General features: G+C 42.1%; 1 protein-coding gene across 3 annotated transcripts in view; it reads left to right on the top strand.

Annotated features, from left to right (window-relative positions):
• Positions 1-19,279, top strand: part of cntln (centlein, centrosomal protein) — an 86,013-nt gene that overhangs the window by 51,995 nt on the left and 14,739 nt on the right. For 2 of the 3 annotated variants that reach the window (XM_044189951.1, XM_044189950.1), the window contains exons 17-24: positions 2,025-2,106; positions 3,949-4,012; positions 4,370-4,638; positions 8,319-8,522; positions 9,887-9,984; positions 12,747-12,873; positions 13,210-13,347; positions 14,196-14,381. In XM_044189951.1, coding sequence (XP_044045886.1) covers positions 2,025-2,106; positions 3,949-4,012; positions 4,370-4,638; positions 8,319-8,522; positions 9,887-9,984; positions 12,747-12,873; positions 13,210-13,347; positions 14,196-14,381 — 1,168 coding nt within the window. Of the gene's footprint in view, positions 1-2,024; positions 2,107-3,948; positions 4,013-4,369; positions 4,639-8,318; positions 8,523-9,886; positions 9,985-12,746; positions 12,874-13,209; positions 13,348-14,193; positions 14,382-19,279 lie in introns of those variants that run through there. The other variant, XM_044189952.1, reaches the window with a different exon arrangement.

The raw sequence follows: 19,279 nt of genomic DNA, 5'->3' as shown, positions 1-19,279 counted from the left end.
TGCTCTCTCTTTTGCTCGGCCCTACTAACTCACCATCTCTTCACCAACTAATTCATCAGGCTGTAATCCACCCCATCTCTATCCACAAGAGGCCGTTTAATGGGGACTGGGTGCAGCTATGCAGCTATGCCTGCTTTCCTAATGCCTCTCCATGTGACTAATAAGCAGCAGTCTAATAGACGCTTTACCTGAGAGGAGGATCTAAGTGGATTTGTGAAGAAGGGGTCTAAACTGAGATGTTGTCTTATTTAAAGCACCTGTCAACTGATTTGCTACTGTAAAGCCTTCTGCGTCTCTTATTTCGCAGTGGTATTCAGCAATATGTCTGGTAGGCACTCCTGGAAATACAGTACTTCTGCCTAAGGAGGTTTGGCCTAAATAGTGCCAAATAAAGATGTCAGACTTGTTAAGGCTACTGACAAGTCTTTGTTTTTTCCCCTCCTTTTTATCGCTGCCTCTGGCTTTCTCTCTCAAGTTTTGAGCTGCTGAAGGCAGCTGACCATTTTAAGCAGATCAGCAGTTTTGTTAGAGAGCGGGACAGAATGAGAGCAGGGGGCATTGAGAATATCGTTTTGAATTGTATTGAATTGTTCTGTTAGTAGGAATATGTAGTGTGTGTGTGTGTGTTTATGATTGGGTTTACATATTTCATATGCTCTTAATTAATGCTGGAATACACAACATTACATATGGGACAAATTATTGACAAGGAAAAAACAACAAAGTGTCTTGGTCAGGTGTTGGGCCATCACTAGCCTCCAGAACAGGTTCAGTGTGCCTTCTCATAGATTGTCCAACTCTCTGGACCTCAACTGAAAGATGTGTATGCCATTCTTTCAAAAGATATTCCCTCATTTGGTGGATTGAAGATAGTGGAGAGCATTGTCTAACACATCACTCCAAAATTTCCCATTGGTGTTCAACTGGGCAGAGATCTGGTGACTGTGAAGGCCATAGCACATGATTCACTTCATTGTCATACTCATCACAGCATTCAGTGACCCTATGTGTCCTTTTCTTCAGCCTTTTATTCAGATTAGTCATTCAATTTTTTTCACCCATTTGTATTTGAACAGCACAGTTTTGCATCCAGCTTGTAAATGACATGTTTATGTGCAGTATGGAAACACTACATACAGACACACACCCGCCTGAAGGATCATCATCCTGGACGAGTCCTTACCGCAGCGACCCAGGTTCGATTCCAGCCCGGGGCCCTTTGCTGCATGTCATCCCCTCTCTCTTCCTATCTCTCTTTAGCTGTTCCTATCCAATGAAGGCAAAAAGCCCCCAAAAAATAATATTTAAAAAAAAAAAAATACGGGGTGATTAGTTATCCTCAGCAAGTCCCTGTGCCCCTTCCAGACCAGGTTTAACCCTAACTAGCCCCAAGCCCTGTCATGTTCCAGTTAGATCTTCTCTCTGTGGTCTTTACCTCTGCTACTTCTCCCAGGCCCCACCTTAATAAACCCGCCAGCGTAAATGTCACTGGCTTCCACCTTCACGTCAAAGGTCACTGTCAATAAACCTGTGTGTGTGTGTGTGTGTGTGTGTGTGTGTGTGTGTGTGTGTGTGTGTGTGTGTGTGTGTGTGTGTGTGTGTGTGTGTGTGTGTGTGTGTGTGTGTGTGTGTGTGTGTGTGTCTCAGGAAGCCCTTACCGTGTGTCCATCAGATGCAACTTTGCTTGGCTCTGCTCAGCCGTGCCTCTCACACACGTCTGTCACACACAGAGGGCTAATGAAGGCCACAGCCGCTCTCATACATGTTGATGCATTCACCATCAGCACCAGACACTGCAGCTTTTCATTTAATTTACACCCACATTTACACTTCCACCTCAGAAATTGGATGGGACATTGATTTTCTGTTGGAAGGAGGGGAGGGGGCAAATGCACATATTTTTGCTTGTCAACTAAATCAATCATAAAAGGTAAATTGGATTTTTGTCCAATGGTGGTACTTTCAGAACCAGGTTGTGGGTTCAACTTTTAGCCTGTAATAACCCTTCGCACGTTTCTCTACAGTGACTGTGGTGAAGAGTACTCGGACAGTCTCAACAGTGTGCCCTCGGTGACAAAACCTTACAGACAACACACTAACAAAAAGGTTGGTCTCCAGTCATCCTTTCATTATTTTTGTATTAAAAAAAGGAATGAACATCTGCAGTCAGATGTTAACGTCAGGGTAGTGTGTATATTCCCTTGCAGACTACAAGTCTCCAAGAGTAACCTTTTAGTTAGATTTATTTGAATAGCCAGCCTTTGAATAGTTTGAGAGTACGTACAGGTTTTTTCAAGTTGTTTCCAGCTTGTTTTAAGCTGTATTAGTGCAGTATAAAAATTTTACCTTTTGATCCTAAATTTGCAAAAAAAAAAAAGTTTTTAAATGGCTTACAATGTGATATACAGTACATCATATTCAGAGTAAATTGTTCTTTATGTATTAAGAAAGAATCTGTCAAGGTACCTTACCAAACAAATTTGCAATTTAGTTTAAGTCAGAAGATTTACTTCTACATTACCATAGCCATAGAACCAGGCAGGATTAATTGTCACCCCAGTGACATTGAAAGCGTAGCCCATGTTATGTTTTATTGTGCCTCGCCTCATACAATAATTTAAGGAATGTACTCTGTACTAAAATGACCTCAGTGTCTACAGATTTACTCTGACAGAATGATTGTTTGAGTTGTAGGAAAGGAACTGGAGAGTGGACAAAGTATTGTGTTGATGATTCAGAGAGTGTGTTTTAATTCATGTTCTTTTAGACATGTCTTTTTATATCACTGCAACTTTACAGTTGGCATCTTATAAGCCTAGGCTGCCCATTCTTTATAAAGGCACAAAAGTAATAGTTAGTATTTTATTGAGGTTTATGTGATTGTTCCTGTAACTATATGTTGCATAATTTGGTCCATGCCACACCATACATCTTTTAACTGGCCACTTCCTTTGCTCTTGCATTCACAAAGGCTTCCCTATGTGTGGTTGTCAGCGCTCCTTCTTTTCCCTCTCCTCTCCACACCATGCAATCAATAGGCCTGGACCCTTGCTCTTGTCCGCATCAAACCACTTCACAGCAGGACATGGCAGCTCAAAACCCCAGAGAGATCTGTCCGTCAAGAAGAGAGATGAAGAGAGGAAAGAGGGGAACCTTTTAAAGATATTCTATCTTTCTCTCTTCTCCTCTCTTTCTCTTTTTCGAGAAGGTGGAGAGAAAGAGAGGGTTGTTGTTGTACATGTAGCCAGGGAGCTGTCAAGACCCTTACTCTCAGATCCCCTTTAGTTTCCCCACTCCAGATCCACTAAATGTGCCCATCAGCTCCTCCAGGCTCACCGCTATGACAGCCCTGGCCCCTCACGACGTGCTATGTCACAAACCAAAGGGTTCATCTCCTCTCTGCAAGGCACCGTGTGATCAAACCTGGCACTGATCAAATCCTACCTTACTCCATATACAAAGGAAACAGGCAGAGAAGAAGGCGGGGTGTGGTGGTGGGGTTGGGTGGGTTGGGGGGTTGGGGTTTCTTTGATGTCGCTACAAACGATGGTGCAGTTGGTAGTTGTCACACATACACACACGCATAAACACTTATGAGTGCAAATGACTATACACACTCACGCACACACACACACACTCACACACACACACACGTCATACTGTAGGAGTGAATCAGGGCTTTCAGACAGTGATTGAACAAAGGCGGCATTTGCAAGCATCTGTCAGATGTAATATCTGGGCTGAGAAGCGTTAGAGTTGAAGTCGGTTGAACACGCTCAGGTGAATTATTAAAGCACAGGGTGATTTGTCTTGTCGCGTTAAACTGAGAACACCCTGTGATCATAGTGTCATTATGAGTTGCATTTCAGGAAGCACAACATGTCAACCGGTTGTGTTACGTTTAACAGCTGCTTTTCATCTCTGTCTCCGACTTTTCTGTTCTTTCAGTCCTACAGGTGTTCACTGATCTCAGGAAAATCTAACAGAAAACAACCCGATGTTCTGGCCCAAGGTAGCATAAGTCTTCCTTTTTCACACCCATGCAAAACTACGAAAATCTAATCGACTATTAATTGAAGCAGGAAGAACACTCAATGTATGTACATGCTGTCGATCGGAAACAAGTATTTAAGAAGTTAACAAGCTTTGTTGGGGGTGTTGGTTGTTTTTCAGAACTTGACACTCCTGAATTGGTTATAAATGGAAAATGTTAATCATTCAAGTTGTTAAATATATCACAGTTTTCACTTGCGCATACAGAAAGGCACTTTTACATACACCTGTTAACTCCCAGCAGTAGCTTCTAAATAGGGATTTGTTCTGTGCACTTGTCAACTCTGAGGTGCCTGCATGTACTTCCTCCTATTAGACGATGAACAGCATGAGCCCTGGGAACAAGGGACGAGAGGAGAGAAAAGGAGGTGGAGGAGGAAGAGGATGCTAATGAAGACCCAGCACTGCTCCTCCTCATCTCTGCAGCAGCGCATTGAGTCCCTACAGCGTCACATTGACATACTGCGAAGTGCCAGGAAAGATGCTGTGCTTTCAGCCAGAGAGCTGCGTAGGGCCAACGAGAAGAGCAAAGCACAACTCAACTCCCTCACTGAGAAACTCTGCAGCAGCAAGCAGCTCACACAGGTAACTTGGGGAAAAACAGGGAGATGAGTAAAGGGGAGAGCCAGTTGTAAGTGTTGGGAAGTTTCTTATTTTTCTCTTTGTCTTTCTTTTTGTGGTTCTTTTGTATTTGCTGGGGGCTGAGAGTGCAGCACTAGCAGGTCCTTTGCCCTTATCATGCTTAATAAGTGTGGCTGACAGGCCTACTCTCGCCTGTGGAGGTCAGCACCCAGGAGCAGAAGAGAGGAGGAGAATCTCTCTCTCTTTTTCTCTCTCTGACTCTGCTGTTGTCTCGTTTCACTGAATGTTTCAACAAGCTAGTTCTCCACAACAATCTGTGTCACTAGCAGTTACATTTCTCCAAATTCATGCACCTGTGTGCACAGATACACACAAGGTGACTATTTTTTGAGTTCCCTGCCACACACCCATTTAGTTATTTAGTACCTGCTTCCAGGTAGGAAACTCTTAGACTTGGTATAGACTATAAATATAACACCAGGCACTTTTGCCCTAAACAGTATCTTTCCTATCAGAGCCTCCTTGTACACACCAACATATGAACACTCACATACATAGACACACAAATACACACACACACCAACTCCTAGACAGATATGATCGTTAATCCGACAGGCAGGAGACTTTTTTTGGTGAATTCAGACATAGCAGCAGCCAGCAAGGGCCCACTGGACGCCTGATTAAGTGCATGTGTCTGTATATTTACTGTGTAGAACAGTACAGATACAGTATATTGGACTTATACACACAGGTCAGAGTGCAGCCCTCATAGTGTTGCTACCTAGGAAGTGGCCCTTGTGCTCCCACCCAGGCATCTGATTGCTGAGGCCCAACGAGACCTTAGACACATCAGTAAAGGCACACGAGTATGCACACACATACACAAACACACACTATTACGTGAATGAGTGGACAGAGAGGGAATTGTTGTCTTTCTGTTGTCTTGTTTCCTCTTTCCTCCTGCAGTATTAATGCCACTCCACCAGAGAAAGTTGGAGTCGACTGACTGGCCAAAGCCAGGTCTTGTTGCCCTCTCTGAAAGGGCAAGAGGTGATGGACTTTGGGCCTGTTCCAGCCGGTCCTGGCCAACTCTCCAACTAAAACTCTCTACTTGTAATTGGCTTAGGACAGCCTCCACGGGGGCCATCATGTGAGAAGTAGCATGGCAGTTTCACAGAAACTTATTTGTGTTGCTGTATCTCTTGATCCTTCGGCCATTCTGTCCTTCCCTTGTTGCTACCTTACCCCATTCCATCATTTAGTCTTATTTCTTTATGCCTTCCTTTCTTACTTGCTTTCCCGTATGTTCCTTTTTTTTATTTCCCTTCCTTCTGTGTTCTTTGTATGAGTTTGGATTTTGAGTTTCTTAATGTCTTAATAGCTGCTATTTAAACAATATTTTGCTGCAACTGCAAAGTCCAGCGTGGCAAATAATACGAGCAGTCAGACAATCATGCAGGTTGCAAACAGTTAAGCCAGAATATCTAAACCATTTTATTTGGAGGTAAAACCGAAAGTGAGTGACCTCACAATGTCAGTAATGATCCCTCATTGCACAGGAAAACTCTCACAAAGTCAGTCTGTGAACTATTATGGATGTTTACAACATTTACTTTCATTTTCTCTTTCAAAATAAGTTTTTCTGATCATATGACCAGCCGTGTTTTTTGCCCCATGTGACTTTTAGTGATGTTGCCATATTCCTAGATCTCAACAATTAACTTTGAGATCTAGGAATATGGCAGCTATTCCTAGATCTAAATGTTATTATTACTGATAGAAATAATGGCCAAAAACTACGAAAATAAGACATGAGTTGTAATAAACCGGAATTATCCCTTAAGGTGGCATAAGAATCTTAAAAAAACAGGTGACAGGTGAAGCATACCCTCCTGATTCTACAAAGTATAGTTCTTGATGAAATGTGCTAGTCATGCGTATCATCCAAATACAGGATCATTTGGTTGCTTGGATTATCTACCTCACTCAGTCATTACAGCCCCGTGTACTTCACTTTGCAGTGTACTGTGACATCGCCTCCCGAATATACCAGCCTTATCTCTTTACGTGTGGAGTGTCCTACCCTCCTCTAACATGTAAGGGGCTGGGATTATCACAGGATTAGGGGGTGCAACAGACAAACTGACTGAACTTAAAAAGCTCCAGACATTATTTGAATTTTAATGATAGTTGCACTACAAATCACATAAAAAGTCTGGCCAAAGGAATGAATACAAAATGATTGAGGAACTTGTACAGTAAGACATTGCGCTAGTGTTTTGATTTATGTTGACAAATTCACTTTGATTTTTACATGTGTGCATATGTGACTGCATGCATTTGTATATGCTCTTGGGCGTATCGCTATTTCAGCAGCCTTTTCCTTATTTATCCTGCTAATGACTGGGTATCACTTGGAACAGCATCAGTGAGAGGCGTCCTCTCTTCCAGCCTAATGGACCACCAGTATATCAGTCCATGTCAGTGTCATCTCTCACCAGGGCTGAAAATGGCCTGTGAAATCAAAGCCTGTCTTACAGGAAGTGTCATCAATGCCACTCTTAATTCGTGCACCACTGCCACTGCAGCCTCACTTCTCTACTCCTCCCTCTCTCTACCACTCCTACTTCTCTCTCTCCCACCCTCCCTAGGGATATGGCATGTGCATCTTCAACAGAGCAGAGGAAACCTAAAACAAGAGGGATTCTATTAAAAGGTGTCAGCCAGCAACCAGATATCAATAACCTCCATGTATGCAGAGCAGAGAGCAAACCCCTGGGAATCTGCGGTTTCACTTGGGGGGGTGTGTGTGTGTGTCTCTGTGTGGGTTCCAGCATTTACCCCATGTGTGCAGCATACATCTTCATGTATCATGTCTCCTATTTGTGCCTTTAAGTATTCTTGATGTTTGAAATGATACCAGATCAGCTAATTGTGGCAGTATTGAACCAAACGTACAGAGATGTGTTTCTGCCTCATATTTTCTTAATAATCAGGCAAAGAGCTGTTTTGAGCTCCACCGCACACATGTGGTTAAAAGTGTTCACCTCAGATGCTTATGTTTAGAATCATTGATACACTGTACATTGTACATGATCAGCTAGTGCCATTATCGTTCATCACTCTAAACCCAACCACTCACCAAATGCTGAACTCCCTCTGTCCCAAAGTGCTCTCTGATTCTGCAGGATGGCTTTATTATGCATGCCAATCACAGTGAGAATTAGGCCCTATTGACCGGGCACCAGCATAATCTGTTTCCTAATTAGCATAAAAAAGGAGATTTATCACAGCTGAGATATTAAAGCAGAGCCCACAGCTCTCCCGTAGCTAACGCATATAGAATTTCCAACATATTGTGTTTACTTTGTCTCTGCGTTTAATTTAATGTGAATTTAAAATAAAGACTCGTTTAAGTCAGATGATTTTTCTTTTCTTACAACAGTAATACATTTTTGCATCATAAAGCAGAGAAAGCTGGATTTTGGTTTGACTTAAACTTCTTCAAGTTATCGTCAATTTATGTAGCAGTATATCATGTCACCCATTACTTTTTAACTCTCGCCATCCTATAACAAAAATGTAAGTTGCCTTGGTTTAACAACGGTAGGCAAAACTTTGGTTTTTAAGTGTAGTATCATCAGCAGTAACCTAGCCCACCAGTTCTGTCTGTCGATCTGCAGAAGCTGACCTCTGACCTGGCTGGTACGGAGCAGCAGAAAAAGGTTCTGGAGATGGAGCTGGAGCGGTGGAGGCAGATCACGTTCCTCCAGCAAACTGCACCAGCTGCACCAGTAAACACAGAGTGCTCCTGCCAGGGAGCCCCAGCTAATCCTGCCCCCCAAGCCCTGGGTGCTGAAGTCAAACAACTTCAAGCCAAACTTAAGGTTAGTGGTAGAATGAGTAGAACTCTGGGGTTAATGAATTGCCCTCATGCTTTGTCTTATTGTGTACGCCTTATTAGATAAATCTCTTAATAGGATGATGGTGTTAAGGATCGTGTTCATTCCCAATTTTGCGCACTATGAAGCTTGAGTGCATAATACCATCAATAACAAGGACAATTTTGCATTCATTTTTGTATGTACAGGCAAGTTTATGGACAAAAGTAAGAAAACATTGTTTATGAATTTTATACGTTTCAGTTTGAATTTCCTTTCGGTTGCCTTTTTGCTACTTATTATGCAGTATCAAACAGTCTACCAGTGTTGGAGTACACATGCATTTATGTTTTGGAGTTAGAAAAAACATTTCACTGGTATTTTATCAAACATCAATATTTCTGAGTCACTTTACATCTGACTGGTTTGAACAGCCCACAGTCCTTGAGGACTTCAGAAACTGAAAGAAACTCTATCAAGGTTTTACTTTCAAATCATGTAGTGTAAAAAAAAAACAACAAATTCTTGAGCGTTTCAATTTACACTCAACATCACCTGAAATTGCATGTGCTTTCGACATGAATTAGCATTTCTTATCATTTGATCTTATTATTGGGTACCTGTCAGAAAGATGAGACATGGGGAATAGCAGTAGAGACGTGCCCGACATCATAGGGAATAAGGTGTGAGTGGTACCACAGTATTATCACCCTCTCTGCAGCCAGCTCATCAGTGTCACAGAGCAGATTGCTGCTGTCATTACACACAGCCGAGGAAGTCATGTCAGGTGACAGCAAAAGGGAGAGGCGAGGGATGCACTGTGGGGGTGCGTGCACTGAGTTAGCGCATTGTCAAAAGCTTGTACTGCTACAGTTTCCACAAGAGACAATGGGGCCTTTAAACCAAAGTGAACATGCACGTTCAAATATCCATCAGTCTTGCCATCAGAACCATAGCCTGTCAGCCTGTCATCATGAGCCATATGTCATAATGCAGATATAAGAGATAAAAACAACAAGATATAAACGGCAGTAGTTTTAATAATAACAATGTTTGCTGCTGGGTTTTTTTTAATCTGTTGGTAAACATATCGGTTATTCTTTTTTATACACAATCTCCATTAAAATATATTCAGTCATATAAGTCTATAAAGTGTTATTTTTCTTAATTACTCCCCTTATTTCATCCACTTTGAAAAATACAGCTTTCCTCTTAACCTCTTTTAGCACCTTCCACCCTCCCGCTGTAACTATAATGAGGAGGCATGCTGTGCCTGACCTGTCATCAGCCGTGTCGTGAAAACCTCCCCCACCCCCTATCACACACACTCAAACACATTAACAAACACACACCGTGTGCCCTTCCCCCAGAGTGCAAGTGCGGAGGTCACAAGGCAGGTGGCAGCTAACAAAGCCCTGCGAGGCCAACTCCAGGAGAAGGAGGACAAGCTCCGCCAGTTGCAGGACAAGTTAGTTTCACACCTTTTTCTTCATTAGAATTAGTTCTTTCTCTTTGTGCTTCTTTCTCACAGTTGCTGGCCAGTACAGATCTTGTCTTTTTTTCTCTCTGCATCCCTCTCTCTGTCTTTGTCTCTCCGTCTCCCTGTGTCTCTGTCTGCATGTTTGCACATTCTCTGCAGCTCTCATCTGTAGTGTTTGATTCCACCATGTGGCAGCACTCTGTCTGCTGCACTCCACTTAGGCATGCTTCTCCTCTGCGTGAATCATTTGTGAAATTATGCATGTTCTCATGAGCGAATGAATAAAAACAAAGGAATTAGTGTGTATGCACATGTGTGCATGTGGGCGTCTTATGTGTCATGTAGTGTGGTGTTGCTTATGTGGGTAGCTGATGTGGAGTGCTGATCAAAGCAGTGTATTGATTGTTTGTGTGCCGCAGGAGGGACCATTTTGGCCCATGACACTAAAACCCACACAGCATCACTCTGGCCTGTGGGCCACAAGTCCTAATGAGTTACATGGTTCACCTACTGTAGCACTCTCTGCATTACATAGTCAGAATGTATAGCTATAAACAATTCACTCTGCTGTTGAGATTTGAACAGTGTTGTGAAAGGCGTATATCATCATTCTGCATTATGATCTCATCTTTGAGAGAAAGGTACAAAGAGCAACTTGGTTTTCTTCCCGCTCGTTCTCTTTGTCTAGTATGCTGTGTCCTCTGCCTGCCATTCTCAATAATGCATCCAGGGCATGTGTACAATCACAGTGGGTATGTGTTTGTGTGTGACAAAGGCAGAATGGATCACAGCCAGACAGAGTGAACATCCCTCAGCTGAGTTTCCACGACAGCCTCAGCCTCTCCTCAGGCTCTTGTCGCACACTCACTCACTCACGCACACACACATACACACACATGTAATTCGCCATCTCTTCTAGCCTACCTCTCCATTTGCCTCCATGGAGGGACCCCTTCTCAGAATGAAAGACATGTCTAGACGTCTCTGAAATATACATCTCAGCACACACACAGGGAGCAAGGCTGCTTCGCCTTAAAGAAGAGAAGGGGGGAAAAAAGAAATGAATTTCAAAGTATACCGGCATGTCCTCAGTCAATATCCGGCACTATGGCCCTGCCTTATTTATGAAGCTGCTTCTTTCATCTTTAGCCCTGTTGTCTATCAGCCACATGAAACGTCAACCCGCACTTCATTCTTAACAACATACACAGAAATGTGCACTCTCGCTCTCTCTTACGAACACACACACTTCAGACCACTGACTTTTATCATTACAATACACGCATGTTTGATGAACAATATTGCCAACAAGCGCAGAACAAAGGGAACAAACGTGTGAGTGATTGGGATATAGTTTGAGGCTCTCTTTCTCTCTTTCCACTAACACTCATAAATAGAGATCACACACTCTGGCAGAAGCACCATATATCCTTCATTCTTTTTTATCCTCTATTCTTTTTGGGAGAAGGGAACATCTTAGAAGAAGGGAACATCTAAAATAAATGTTGTCGATCTAATTGCCATTAGCATTGGGGCAGAGGGAGCTGCTGGGGCTCTTATTGCTGCTCTCCATCTTTAAGTCAACACCAGACAGTCATCTGAAAGGTTCAATATGGGTTTTCTCATTAATGGCCAAATCCATGGGGTAACCAGCCAGCGCGACTTCCCCCCAAAGACCCCAGGCTAGACTCCTCTCTCATTTAATTTAATGTCACTCCAATAGGACAAGCTCACATTTATTTAGCCAGTCTGCCCTCAGGCACTCATCCACCTAGGGAGACAGGGACATTTACTTACACGAAAGCATTTGCTCTAGTGTTGCGTCATCTGTTTATTTAAAACACACAAGCCAAGATGTGTGTGGGAGCTAAGAGATCCACTACATCTTTGAAATAAAAAAATGGCAAAAAAAACATTTTAATTAACTGCATCCTTATGATCTTTATTCTATTTGTTGTAATTCCCCAAGGTATAGTCAACCATGAAAAATGCCTCATATTTGCCATTTACAAAAACAGAATAAAACATACTAACATACTGAGCCCATTTAAAACAAGGCCTCACTATAATATGGCTGTGCAGAATGCTGGAATATTTAACATGTCAATACAGCAGATTATCAAAATAGGAAGTGACATGTGGTGCATGTTTGCACTAGTGAAGACATGAATAGCTTACAATACAGCCACCTTGCCTCTCTTTAGGGAAGTATTATCAGCACAGTACAGCACAGCAAACATTTTTTTTAAACCTATTCCCTTCATAATCAGGCTTTCCCAAGCCAAGTCCCCCTGCTGACGTGTTTTTATATGTGACTGGTGTAATGCTGAGCTGAAAATAATAAACATTTAAATATTGATTACAGTCTTTCAAGTAGTGTCACTGCTGATTCGAAATGCCGTTTGTCATTGGACTCCCCAGTCACACTTAGTGTGGCATTCCCCGCCAGAGCACTTGTTCTAATATATGCCAGTTAGAATTATATATGCATCCTTATTTCACCCCTCTCCACTTACTCAAACAGCATGCCAGTGTATTTAGTTGTCATAATGAGCTGTCATGCCTGATGCACTGCATGGGGACACTGCTGGCAGGCACAGCTTTGTGTGTGTGTTTGTTCTGCTATGTAGATGCTCTATGTGAGTGTGTGTCTGTGCATGAATGTGACTATCTGTGTAGAATGCATACCCGTTTATGCTTTATATTATATGTGTGTGTTTTTGCTAGTGCGCCTTTATGTATGTTTTCAGGACAAGCCACACGGAGCGAGATGTGAACATGAAAAGGCAGTTGGTGGAGGACTTGAAGACGAGACTGAAGTTCCTGCAGGAGATGGAGAAAACTTACCGTGGACAGGTGGAGGAGCTGGAGAAGAAGGTACACACAACACATCACAGCTGACACCATCATCATGTCATCTAATTATTTTGATGCTCCTCGGAAGAATGACAGAGAAAATCAGGTATTTGCAGTGCTCAACATTTCTCATATCTAGGATATTATGTGTCCTGGGTGACTAAACATGAAAGGAAATCATTTTAGTTGCTGTTACATTAACTTATAGAATAGATCTTTACTTCCTTGATTTGAAGGAAACTTCAGATGAATATATGACTTGAGTACCTCCATCACAACAGAACTGCAGTGCCCTCACCCCATTGTTCAGCTTCATTTTTTACTTTCCTGTTTCCCCTTTGCTCTACCTCTCTACAGGTGAAGACTTTATCAGAGGAGGCCACCAACAGGAAATCCCTCATTGAATCTCTAAAGAGGAGATTGAATGTTGCAACCACAGAGAAAAGCCAGTATGAGGCCTCATGTACAAAACTAAAGGAGGACCTGGAAAAAAAGGTAAGAAACAGCCACACTGCCAGTTCTCACTAGAATTGTATCATATGGAGCATTTTAAAAGTTGTAGAATTTTTTATTTTTGCTTGTTACAATTTGTTTTGTGCCACAGCACTTTGGAAAGTTCAGTTCAGTTACTGAACTGTATAATTAACTCCTTTGTCCCTGTGCACTGTCATGGTACACAGAGCTTAAGGGGAAAATATATTGTCATCATATCAGATCACAGTTTAGCGGTACGTAATTAGCAGAAAGAAAAGAAAGATTTCAGGATTGGAGAATGTATTCCATTCATGAATCTTTACACCTCAGCTGTAAATTTTCAATCCTCTTCTTACATACAGTGAATATAGAACGTTTCACACCCTTAGACTTTTTATTGTTTATTGTTGTATAACTTTTAATCACAGAGGATTAAATAAGCACTTTTTTGACACTGAACCTCAAATTTCAAAGTAAAAAAATCTACAAAGTTGTAAAACAACAATTAGATAAAAGCATTTTAAAGTTCAAGGTGGGGTAAATACTTTTCATAGGAACCTGTATGTTAAGAAGACATTTTTGTGATAATAGCATCTTTAAAAATGTTTAATTATTTTGATTGCATTTGAAAAATGAAACAACCCTGGTAAAAATTGGTGCAGCCTATGTGTTGCTTTCAGCCCATTCATTCTCAATGTCCCCAGGTTAGACATTACCACTAGGAGTTGACAAAATCAGAAAATTTCTAATTCTACAATTACTACAATTTCCACAAATGTCTCACAGGCCTATGCAGACTCTACTTTGTGAAACAAAATAAGATTGTTTGCCCTCACCTGACCAGTTCTGCCTGCTATTTTTCTTTACAGGAGCAGCGCATACATGCCTTGCAGGCTCGTGTGGGAGCCAGTGAGCAGGCTTTGGCTGAACTGGAACAGACAGCCACTGAGCAAATGGAGGGGTTGACCCAGCAAAGCTCCCATGCCTTAGACAGGCTTCAGAGACAGCTAGGCCAGGCCTACTCCCAGCTGGAGCAGCTTCATTCTTTCATCAAGGTACTGTACTAATGGGGAAAGGGATCAAAGGCCATGAGTCCAGAGTTCGTCTTGTCAAATCATCTAACTCATCTTAAACCAGTATAGTGTGGTGTGCCTGCAGGTTCTTCACTTATGAATTCTAATGATATTCCTTGGGTGAACCACCTGAAAGGTTAGGTGTAGGGGTCTGGTGCATTGTTAATTTGGCGAAAGTTGAAAGCTGGGTCATTGGACACAGAATGTCACCTCTGTCGTGGTGCTGTGCCAACTAGATACTGTATAGCAGGGCTCAATACACACAGCACCTGCTTTAGGGTCTGGACTATCCTTTTCCAGATTTGCCCGGGTGGTTGTGGAAATATTCACAAGCCCCCAGTGGAGCGCCAATATCTTGCCATTTTCCCCAGAGAATGAGGGGCCTATATGTCAGTGTGTGTCATGGAGTATCTAGTCTTCTTGGAGTCTCTGGTTGGGCTCCTGATAGACTTCAGCAATAACTTGGCGTAGAAACATGGATTGGGAGGAACAGTCTGCCTCATGTAAGCCTGAGTGGTGTTTTGTTGTTGGACTTTTGTGCTAGTTCATAATGAACACTATGTTGGAGCCTAAGATACAACAAGGGGAAATCCACCCTACATGTACTTTATACTCCCAGAAGGCTTATCGCCGTTTCCCCTAGGATGTCTCATGGAATGTCTTCAGGATTTGGGGTGAGTGCAATAAACGTATAACAGCAGTGACAGCTGAGTATTTATTCCAAGAAGAGGAAAGTGTTTGATGACCTCAGGATTGCATCACTGCTTTTTACAGGTAATGTAGTTCTGTTGGCTTCATTAGACACTGAGCTTCAGCACAGTTTGCAGGCAAGTGTACAATGGTTAGGATGAGAGTCAGCACCTACTGTATATATCTGAGGTAATGGTTCAGTGGATTGTCCCTTTATGCCTGGGAACGAGTTGCTGCCCCTAGTGAAGAGGTTCAAGTATCTCATAAGTGGAAATAAATGGATTGCTTTACACTTTGCCTCTCATTCACCTATTCAAGGCACTAGCCAAATCATTGCTCAAGGACGCTTCGACATCGAAACTAACTGCCAACCCCGCGATTCGTGGACAATCTGCTCTACCTCCTGAGCTGCAGCCACCCAAGATGAAGAGTAAAATCAACAAGTGAACTGGTGTGGTGTCGCCAATGATGCAATCGTTGTGCCAGACTTTTGGGGTGTAGAGGGATGTTAACCTCAAGGCAAAGCTCTGAATTTACCTGTCAAGTGACATTTCAGCCCCATGAGGTCTAGGTATTGATCAAAAGAATAACAGCTGCTCATTAGATTACCAGAGGGATATTCAGAGGGAGCCCAGAGTAGAACCATTCCTCTTTCACATTGAAAGGAACCAGTTGAGATGGTTGAGGTATCTGATCAGGACATCAGCTTGATGCCTCCCTGCGGACGTATTCTGGGAATGTCCAACTGGGAGGAAACCCAGACCCAAAACACACTGGAGGGATTACACATCCCACCTGACCTGGCCAAGCCTCAGGATCCCCCAGGAGTGTCTTGGGGGAAGGACATCAGCACTACCTTGCTTAGCCTGCAGCCACCACAACTAGGTTCAAGCATCAGAAGATGGATGGATGGATGGAATCGTAACAATGTGTGTGTAAGTGCCATTATGCATTTGCACTTTCTTTCAATGTATAGGGAGACCTAGGCCACCACTGTGAGAATAATGTGTGCCCAATGGGAGTGGGCACTATTGTCTTTGTTTAAGCCTAATCCATCACCTTGAGGTGTGTTTGTGTGTGTGTCTGGCAGAGACTGATAAAGACTGTCCATCAACTCTGTTCAGCTGACACCTGTCTATCAAAGGAGGAAAGGGCTTGGCAGAGATAGATAGTGGTGGCAGTGTATTTGCACACACACATAAATCAAGTGGCAGATTATGGACACAGTTTAGTGGCAATTTTACATTGCTTTTGTCCTCACAAGCCAGAAATACTAGAAATACTATTACTGAAACTATTCTTGTTCTGGTATGGCTCACTTGCAACTTAGGAGAATTGGAGGTGGATATGATGTGTTTTATCTTGTACTTCCTTATCCAACCTCTGATTTCTTTCACACAACTAAACTTTTAGCCTTCCTTTTTATTCACATATACGCATTTATATAGTAAAGAAGACACACATGCATGCAATCTACATGTAACCTAAAAATAGAAGCTGCATTGCATGTGCAAGTACACGTTTATAGTCATGCATAGAAATACAGTTCACGCTCATATAACTCCTCTCCTTCATTCCCATAACCCTAGGCTGGTGGGGCCATTGTGTTGTTGTTGAGGATTCACATCATTGTTTGTCTCCCCCTGACTCCTGTGATTCCCTATAAGAACACCAAGCCCTTTGATTGGACTGCCTGACGTCCGGAGGAGATTTACTCTTGTCATGTATTGATCAGGACCGGAGGGCTGTGCGTGTGTGTGTGTGTGTGGGTGTGGGTGTGTGTATAGATGTGTCTGTGTGTGTCTTTATGAGCTTGTTTTTTGTTCTTTGTGCCTGCATGTGCTGTGTGTGTGTGTGTTTGTGTGTGGAGATTTTTCTTTATTGTGTGCCAGCAAACCCTTTTGGCCCCTGCACACGCCCCAGGCTGTAAGCACTGCTGTTGAACTGTTAAACAGTGGCCCTGCATGTAGTGACTACTCCATAACACACATACACACTCTGAAGGTAGTTCTCTTGTAAAGAATATTTTGGCTCGTCATCCCTGCTGAAAAGTATAAGATTGTGCAGAGTTTGGGTATTATCTTTAGTATTTTTGTAATTGCTTGAAATTGCTGTAGGTTTTGGATATGAGGTACCCTAAAACAATGATGAACAACACACTGTGATTACCTTACAGTATACCTTTCATATACCTGTTCTGTGAAAGGTGTTTACATAATTAAACATCTTACATCTTACTACAGTTTGTAGGGTATATAAACAACAGTAAACAGCATTTTTTTGTTGTTGTTGTTGTTGTTTTACATCAGTGCCTGCATAATCTAACTAAATTAAAGAATTTTTTCCTCCCGCTCTGCTCTTTATGTTTTTGATTGGCCCTTTGTGTCCTCATGTGTGTGTGAAGAGGTTCAGAGGTAGCTAGTTATTAAAGAGGATATCTTTTTGCTGCTCATTTGATCCCAATCTCTATGCCCTAATCCTCGTCCTGTCTAAATTGCCCCTCTGGCAATGGTGATTGTGGTACTAGCCAGGATAAGAGCTCCTAACAAACTCACACACACACACACACACACACACAGTACCTTCCGTGTATGTATTTGAATAGCTTGTATGTGCGTGCCTGCATGCATGCTTGTGTGCGTGAATGCTTGCATATCCCCCTCCCACCCTTTGTCTTTCCCAGGGCTGAGAATGAGTGATAAATTCACCCCTTAATTTCTTCCTGGATTATTCCACATGCAGGGTTTAGGTCAATTGAATGTAACCCTTGACTAGCGACAGTGAATATCTATTAGGCTGTAAATAAAAGAATAGGATCTCCGACTGTTCGTTAATGAGCTGTGTATTCCTTAAGGGTCAGATCACCAAAAAGAGCTAAAGCTGCCTCCTATCAGGAAGAGGACGATAGTTATGATTTATTCTCGTCCTCTTTAATCAGTGCTTTTCTGCTTATTTTACACCTACTTGGACATAGTAGGTCACCTATGAAACTGGATTTGAATTTTTTGAATTTTTTAAAATGTAATTGAATTAAACTGGTCACACTTCTTTTATCTAGAAGAAGCAAGTCAAAAGCATCTGGACTTGGTTACTTGGATGACTGAGAATCTTCATAGACAATTCACATTTTTCTTGTTTTATAGTGTAACCGTTTATATTAGACTTGAGATCGGGAGTTGAAAGCCAGTGTTCAATTTATGAGTCAATTTAAATAAATCATAGTTTTCCTATTTTCTTTATTTTATTATTGTTTTAATCTGTATGGGATTTGTGTAACGCCATCCTGTTGGTTTTCTTACACGTCTCCTTTGAATTTCTGAATGTCTGAGCTCTGCTTATGTTTTATTTATTAATTTTATTATTTAATGTTGCCTATAAACAAATGGCAACACTCCACCTACTCCAGCTGCAAGCCTCCAACCACTCACTCAGCACTCTCCTGTGAGAACCACCACTGGCTTTGTAAACTGCACCTGGTCCACCTGTGTGAAATTAAGAGAGAAGAGTGGAGATGTTTGCAGCTATTCAACACTGTACATCTGTGATTACCCTTGTTACTGTAATGCACTTGAGTGTTTTCGTATGTTTGTACTTATGTTTGTGTATGTGTGGACACACTGTACTTCTTGCTTGCTTTGTTATATTGTGTACTGTCCAAGAGCAAGTTGTACTTTGTTTTTGTATTTTTTTTATTTTGTTTTTGTGTACTGCGAGTTCTCCTGTCTCTAGCTTTCCCTCATCTGACCATCTATTCCAAGGTCAGCTTTTCAGCAGGCTTACAAGGGAATGATACAGAAGATTATTGCCTCGATCAATAAGCTCAAAATGAAGCAAAGGGGAGTTTACTTTATTGACTTTCTCGTGTACAGTGGCAGTTTTAACATTTAATTGTCTCTCTGTATTTAGAGCAAACTCCCATTTAGTGCCCGACAACTGTGCCATCCCAGGCCTTCCTCGTCTCGCTTGCCATTCACTCGGGCACCATTTAAAACAGCCCCTCATAGCTTAATTATTAACAGTGTTATGCTGCCCTGTTGTACTGTGAGACATTCAGAAAGCAAATAAATAAATGAATGGCTGTATTTTCAGTAGCTCTCTGTCTTTCTCTCGCTGATGCATGATTCTCTGTCTGTGGAGATTTTAGCAAAACTTGAGGTGCGTTGGGTATCAAAGCTGTGTTCCCTCAGCTT

The sequence above is a fragment of the Siniperca chuatsi genome, linkage group LG3 (assembly GCF_020085105.1).
Source record: "Siniperca chuatsi isolate FFG_IHB_CAS linkage group LG3, ASM2008510v1, whole genome shotgun sequence".
Classification (NCBI taxonomy): domain Eukaryota; kingdom Metazoa; phylum Chordata; class Actinopteri; order Centrarchiformes; family Sinipercidae; genus Siniperca; species Siniperca chuatsi.
The sequence above is the reverse complement of the archived record's forward strand: the minus strand, read 5'-3'. Positions and strand labels throughout refer to the sequence as shown.